This window comes from Lipophrys pholis (genome assembly GCF_963383615.2).
Source record: "Lipophrys pholis genome assembly, chromosome: 23".
Lineage (NCBI taxonomy): Eukaryota > Metazoa > Chordata > Actinopteri > Blenniiformes > Blenniidae > Lipophrys > Lipophrys pholis.
In genome coordinates, this window is record NC_137645.1 from 8318614 (window position 1) to 8326216 (window position 7603).

Genomic DNA, 7603 nt, shown 5'->3' on the forward strand with positions numbered 1-7603 from the left:
CGATATCAGCCGAATGCACGCCCGCTTCCTTCTTTGTCTTGCTTTATTGGAGCCGGCCTCACGTGCCGAGACTTGACCGCCAATCCCCGCGTTTCTGCCTTCTTCCTTTCGCTCGCAATCAATCATGTGGAACAACTCTGGTGTGTCGAAATGGCACTATTTTCTCCTACGCACTGCACACATAGGAGTACGCCAGAGAGAGTGCCTGAGGTGGTGTTCTGATGAACAGTGATGGGTGGGATCTTTCTCATTGTTTATCTTTTCGGTTATCCTAAAAGCTCGAAACAGGGACCCAATCAGTGCGTCCTCAGCAGTTTGATTGATTGATTTATTTTTAATAATCCGTCCCATTCAGAGACTGTTTGCGTCAAGACCTTTTAGGACGTCCACATGGCCTCAAGTCGGGCATAACCTCGCATATTTTTTTGCAACGCCGTAACTCCGTCAACCGTGAAATGGTCCAAGAGCCGATCGGGTAGCGGCGGTTGCCAGAAAGTCCAGTGATGGTGTCTTTTTTTTTTTTTTTTTGCTGGTGGTGACGCCGTAGCGTGCAGTGCTGCAGCCGCCCGTCTCTTCAAGCCCCCAACACCAGCAGCAAACCTCACCGGCTCACCACCACCGCCCCCTCCTCGCCTCCCTCTCCTTCCATCCAGCACACCCCCACCCGCCCCATTGCCGCAGCTCCTTATCTCAACACCCGTGCTCAATTCCAGCACCCCCACCACCCCCACCCCTGTCGCACTCTCTGGTACGTGTGTGTAAATGTGCGTGGGGCTTGTTAGAGCCAGTGCAGGAACACACTCTCATTATATATCCCGTACAAAGACTCCTCCATCCCCTTATGCCTTTCCAGACTCAGGTTTAACTAACCTTCTTTGAAGCCTTGGCCTCGTTTGCTTGAGGACTTTAATAGGATCTGAATGGTGATTAATAGCATTTTTTGGGGGGTTTGTTGGTGTGAACTCAGTTTTCGGACAAGTAATCTATGGATTTGGGGTTGGAGTGGAGAATTCTGAGCCATACCTGAACCAGGGTATGAAACCCTACCTGAACCAGGGATTGAATCCCTACCTGAACCAGGGTTTGACTCCCTACTTGAATCAGGGTTTGAATCCTTACCCTGACCCAAACCTTCGTTTGAATCCCTGCCTGAATCAGGGTTTGAATCTCTACCTGAACCAGGGTTTGAGTCCCTACCCCGACCCAAACCAGAGTTTGACTCTATATCTGCATCAGGGTTTGAATCCCTACCCAAACCAGAGTTTGAATCCCTACCTGAACCAGGGTTTGAGTCCCTACCCCGACCCAAACCTTCGTTTGAATCCCTACCTGAACTAGGGTTTGAATCCCTACCTCAACCAGGGTTTGAATCCCGACCTGAACCAGGGTTTGACTCCCTACCTGAACTAAGGTTTGAATCCCTACCCACACTCTGTCTATCCTGTATTTTTCTCTCCTTCTATCGCCCAAGCCCAACTGGAACATCAGAAAATCTCCACCTCTGACTCTGGTTCTGCAGGTTTCTTCCTTTCCACTGTCTCCTCTGCTTGCTCATGTAGACTTGTTGGGCTGTTCTGTGCAGTATTTGGCGCAAAACAAATAAAATCGAATTGAATTGATTTGGACCCGGCTCTCATGATGACAAAGCTCGAAACTTTGTCACAACTCGGTTTTCCAATATTTTATCAATGAACTGTGGTTGTTTTCAGGCTGAGTCATTGACAGTTGCTGGAACTGTTTGCACTGTCTCACAAATTTGGACTTTGGCCTTTTATCAAAGGCCACATCGCAATTTTATACATACATGAGGATATTCTGCCTCCTTCATCAACGTTGACGCATCTGTCAGTGTTCTTCACCACATCTGTTCACCACAAGTTTTCAAAAGGAAGCTTTCCGGCATCCGTCCTGTGCTTCTTTTTCTTTTTCTTTTTTATTGGCTGCTGCCACTCGCTCGCGGCGGCTCGCGGCGGCTCGTCACGTGGGGGCCTCGGCCGGGAGGTGAAAGTGGAGAGGTAAAGATCTCCGCGTCTTCCCCTCTTGAGGACCGGCTGCGAGGTGTTCAGTTTCCATGGCAACGCGGCTCACGCGAGACCCCCGCATGGTGGGGCCGTGTTACTACGGGAGGCGGTGGCCAGGGAGAACCGCCGGGCTGCGGTCGTGGATGTATGGTGGATTTGTCGGGGGTGGGTGGGGAGGGGGGGGGGTGGTGTTGCTACGACGACATGGAGGGGCAACACTCTCCTTTCCTCTTTCCTTTATAACTCCATCTCGACACGTTTCCTCTCGTCTGTATTTATTTGGTATTCGTTTAACGGATGCGACACGCACAGCCTTTAAGGTGGTAAATTCCCATCAGGCACTGCTCCAGACAGCCAAAAGAGAAAGTGAATGGCTCCTTAGATTGCCTCCCCAAGCAGGCCCACCACCGGGCCAACCTAAACCTGAGAAAACGTGGCCAGGAAGATCTGCCCTGAATGGCTCGCTGTGCCCGGCATGACGGATGCTTTGTGATTTTAGCATTAAAGCTTTAATGTGATGGATTCGAGGGGCAGAAGTTGGCGCGGGAAGACGTACAACGGAATCCTGCGAATGCCGTTACTCTCGCATCTCACAGGCAGTTTTGCTTTTATTTGGGTTTCTGGTTCCGTTAATGTCTGCCTGCTTTTAGTGAACTCCGGCATGTTGCGTCGGGAAAAAGGGAATTAAAAAAAAAAAAAAAAAAAAAGCTGAACTCACCGTGCAAAAAATGTGGCTCTGGGAAAATACAGGCCCCTCCAAAAAAAGATAAAAATAAAAAATCAATGCAGGTAGTGCTTGAATAGCCTGACAATATCCACACATAATAAAATTACACTTTTAAAAAAAATTATGAAACGATAAAATAGGTAAAATTACTCAAATAGTAGTATTAAAAACGGTTGGATGAAATTGATTAAAATTGCTGGTAAAAACTTTCAAAAAAAAAAGAAAAAAAGAAAAGAAAAAATATAAGAAAAAAGAATAAAAGGCAAAATAAATATGAAAAGGAAAAGGAAAACATAATAAAGAAGGAAAAAAGAAAAGTGTGAAAAAAGGAAAAACAAGAAAAAAATTGAAAAGAAAACCAAAAAAGGGGTTAAATAAAGGAAAAATAAATACTGGTATCGCTAAAAGTTAGAAATCATGAAATAGCTAAAATAGCCAAGATAAATCCTGAAAAAACTATGATTAAAAAAAATAATAATAAATTGCTACAAATGCTAAAAAAGTTTCTGTCCCTTTACGTTTGCCGGTTCCTTTGCTCACTGAGTTAGCAGAGCTCTGCTCTCACGGTTGCTTAGTGGCCACTAGAGGCCGCTAGGTAACCCAGTTTAGACTCGCGTGTTCCTGCACCGAATCGCGCCTAAAAGCAGAATCCAGCACGCGGACATTCCATTGATAAAAAGCCAGAGCGGCAGATTATGTGTCAGGTGGAGCCTATGGATTGAGGTAACTGTTACAGTGGAGGTGATGGAGAGCAGCGGGGATCAATAGAGGGTGTTTTCTCAAAATGAATTGGCTCTTAGGCCTTTATGGATCTGACTGTGGAGTGATGTAATGTGACCGCGCCGCTGATATAATGTTGATCCCCGGGCTGCGGCGTTGTGTACACATGCATCACGTGCAATCCGGCGGCGGGGGAAACGTCGCGGCGGCGACGCGTGAAAACGGGGGAACCGAGAGCGTGGCGACATTTCTTCTTCTTCTTCAAAAAAAAAAACTAAACAAAAAAAAAAGAAAAGACGTGGCCCTTTTCTGACGGCTTCAGTTCTTCACATTCGGATCTTTCTTCCAGCCTTGTGCGCAACTTCTCAGATCTTCCCCCCCGACAGAACGAAACAAAAAGAGAGGATAAGAGAGCAACTGTTGCCTGGCGTTTCGTTGCTTTCATCAACGCTTAAACGATGTGTCACCGCCGCGTGCGCGCGCTCGGTAATCCGTATTGACTCGCAGGTATGTTTCGGAGGGGAAGAAGGGACGGAGGGATGTGGGAAAAGAGGGACGCTGATGAAAAATTGAAGTGACATTAGCACAGACATGAGCGAGCAAGCTGTGCTATAAAGGGGGAGGGGGTGAGGGAGAGGTGAGGGAGCTGGAAGGGGTGGAGAGTTGGTCAACGAGGATCATTTGAGGAGAGTTTTAGGGGGGAAAAAAAAGGGTGGGGGCTTTAAGGAATAGAGTTACCACACTTCAACAGAGAGAGAGAGAGAGAGAGAGAGCAGGAGAAGGCGGGAGCTGAGGAAGACCATCGAGAGAGAGAGAGAGAGAGAGAGAGAGAGAGAGGGAGAAGCAGAGCGGCGTTCCCCATTCGCCGCAAACCTCCCCGTGCACCTCGCGCCTCTGGCATGGGCGCGCGTCGCCGAGCCGCCGGGAATCTCTGGGAATATCGTGGATTTGTGCCGTGATGCCCTCGGTGTCGCTGTCGATTCCCTCGGCTCTGGCGGGGAGGGCGAGGACCTGGGTCTGCCTCTCCTGCATGTTCTGGGTAAGGGAACCCTCTTGGGGAGGACCGGGAGCGGGACGGCAGACGCCGTCGCCTGCGAACGCGCCGAACGTGGCGGCGATTTTCAAGCGAGAAAGCAAAGCTGTCGCTGCGCGAGTCCGCTCACGCAACTCGGAGACGCCGGAGACGCAACTTTTCGAAAATGAGAGAAACGCTCGGGCCCCGACAGACTCTGCGCATGAGCGCCATGTAAATAGTTCTTCTGCACATGTGCAGGTAGCTGGACGATAACAAACATGGCGGCCTCCGGCGCCTGGGACTCCAATCCTATCCAATTTCGTCGTCCGTCCTTGCGAATGTCCTTGTATTGTTCATAGCGTATTGTTCTCTGTGCACATGTCCGTGTGGTCTCATGACAAAAACAAACCGCAGCACCCGCGAGTGGCCTGGCGTGCCAGCGACATCGTTCTGGTGAACACGCGAAACTTTTCCGAAACGAGGCGTCTTCACTTCAACGGCGTTAGAGAGCATTGGGCGACGTTCACGCCGCCGGTCTTGATGCTCAATCTCGAATTACGGAATTAAATATGGACCGAGATTCACTGACACAACGATTAATCCCGAGACGCGACCATGTCCACTTCACAGATTTACGACGTCACAGTCTCGCGAGTATTGTGGCGATATCTCCGGTCTTGGCTCTAAATCGGCGGGTTTACGTCACAAGGACGGCCGTCACGATCAAATTCAGACATTGTAAGATGTTCGGGACGATCGATGTTGTTTGTGATTGTTTTGTTTACACGTCGTGTGTTTTGCTGCAACAAGACTATAGCAGCGAATGCTAATGTAAAATGCTAGCAGATGCGAACAAGTAATTTACTTCAAGCGAACCTCTTTTTGGCGGGATTTCTCTCCCCGCCAGGCTCCGTCCGTGTTCACGTCGTTTTATTCTGGCGCAATCGCGTCAACTCACGTTGTCGTTGGCCGCGATTCAGCTTGTGTTTTCACCGTACAATCCGCACGCAGTGAGCGTCACGTCTAAGTTCATTAGGTTGGTTTCGTGCGGCGTTGGCTGGCCGCGAACTTTGAGGGCGGATTTTGAGACGCGAAACGTTTTCTCAGCGTTCGCTGTCAAATCCGACTTAAAAGTGGGAGAGTTCCAAAACGTAAGGTCGTTAAAGGTCGAGTTCGTTCTTCTCATTTATTTGACGGACAAATGGCCGGCAAGGCTCCGTTATCTGAGCGGCACTAGCCTAGCCTGCTGCTCGGCGGCGGCGGCGGCGGCGGCGGTGGCGGCCTCGTACCGACGCTGTTCTTGCGTCGGAGGGTCGGCGCGGCCTTCGCACTCGAGCTATTTCTGGGTTTTTCTCCTGTATAATTTAATCCGCTGCTGCTCACTTCTCCTTCTGAACGGAGTGTTGTCAGGAACCGGGGGCTTTCCGCTGAGAAAACAAGAACAACGCGGCGGGGGGGGGGGGGGGGGGGGGGGGGGCGAGTTCGGATAGTCCCGAAGTGTCACGTATTACCGATTCCCTTTAATGCTGCGTCACGCCATTTTATTTTTTTTTTGTTTTTTTTGGTGGTGTAATGTAAACACAGCATGCGAAGTGTTAAATGAAGCATCTGCCCTACTTTTTCTGGAGCTTGCAGTGGAGGAAAGAAGCCTTTTAGATGCGAGGAGAGGGAGAAGGGGGGGCGGGGGGGGGGGGGGGGGGGAGGAGAAAGCTCCCACGCACTGCATATGCAAAAAGCCGAGCCATTGAGTCGTCCAGATGCTCCGAATACGACATTATCGACCGATTCAACAACAACAACAACAACAACAACAACAACAACAACACGGACGGACGTTGTGGAAGCGAGGCGGAGTGACGTGCGAGGTTCTAAGAAAGCTCCTCAAATACACGCTGTTAATAATTTATCGCCACAAGAGAGAGAGAATATTAGATTTGACATGCTGACGGAGGGGAAAAAAAAAAGAAAAAAAAAAAAAGAATGCAAGAAAAGGCATGCGAGTTCTTTTACAAATACTTCTGTGGGCTCGTTACTGCTCGGCGAGATGCCAAGCGGCGCCGCGAACGGTTATCTGACGCATGATTTTTGAAGGATTTTTCCCCGCCGGTGTTTACATGAGGCGCACATCGTGGACCCATCGCTCTCCATTCAATCGATTTGGACCGCGATTAACAGCCAAATATGCATTTGAAAAAAATATAAGTTAAAGGTGCTTTATGTGAAATTTAGAAGATATGAATCACACAGAAAAAAAATAGTATCATCCCCCCCCAAAAAAAAAAATCTGAATTTAAACACATTTTGGTTCGGCGTGATTTCATCTTGAGCGGGAAAATAGCGCCGTGATAACCTTTAAATTTGACCTTTCGAGTTTTTCTTAGTTTTGCAGAGTATACGCTCTAATGTCAACGTCAAGCCAATTGTAATGGCGGAAAATACAGTGAAAAAATTTAACTGCTGCATCATGGGTGTTTTTACAAACAGCATGGCTCTGAGGGTAGTTTGTTAGCAACAAGGCTACAACTCTAAACTCCATCGAGACGGGTTTTCAAAAAGTCGCTTTTTCAGTCGATCCAAGCAGCGCTGGGGTAAACGGGACGCCCAAAACGCAACGGCACGTTTCACGTGAAACGGGGCCCAATGCTAGTTTGCTAGCTTCGAGGTAGCTAGCTGTCATGGCAGCATCACCGATATCCCAGTTTGGATCTCAGCGTTGTGTCGTGTCACTTTTTAAAAACTATTTTTGGGGAAATTTTGACAATTCGCTTGGTGTTTCGGCCGGATTAAAGCCTCTCGCTTGCTGCTTTTGGTCCACGGGCCTTATGTTACGTAAGGGGTGTCGCTTAAATTACAGTTTATTCAAGAAGTCCCACGACAGTTTAGATTTATTTTTTTTCACAAATTATATCCAGGATGTATTCTGTCTTTACCCATTGGATGGAATTAACTCCGGGACTCCCGGGACCCTTGAAAGACCTTAAACAAGGGGTGTCACACATAAGACCGAAGGGCCAAAACTGCCAAGCAAATAGTAAAACATTCTGGTTTTTTTGACAAGTTTCGCACTCATACCTAAAAATTGGCGCCTCAACAAAATGCAGCCAGGGTGTATAATCACCC

General features: G+C 48.5%; 1 protein-coding gene across 1 annotated transcript in view; it reads left to right on the plus strand.

The window, feature by feature from the left end:
• The first annotated feature begins 4368 nt into the window (after positions 1 to 4368).
• Positions 4369 to 7603, plus strand: part of LOC308127743 (tensin-1-like) — a 59724-nt gene continuing 56489 nt past the window's right edge. The window contains exon 1 of the mRNA XM_080493016.1: positions 4369 to 4507. Within this exon, the coding sequence (XP_080349142.1) occupies positions 4427 to 4507 (81 nt within the window). The 5' untranslated portion in view covers positions 4369 to 4426. The remainder of the gene's footprint in view (positions 4508 to 7603) is intronic.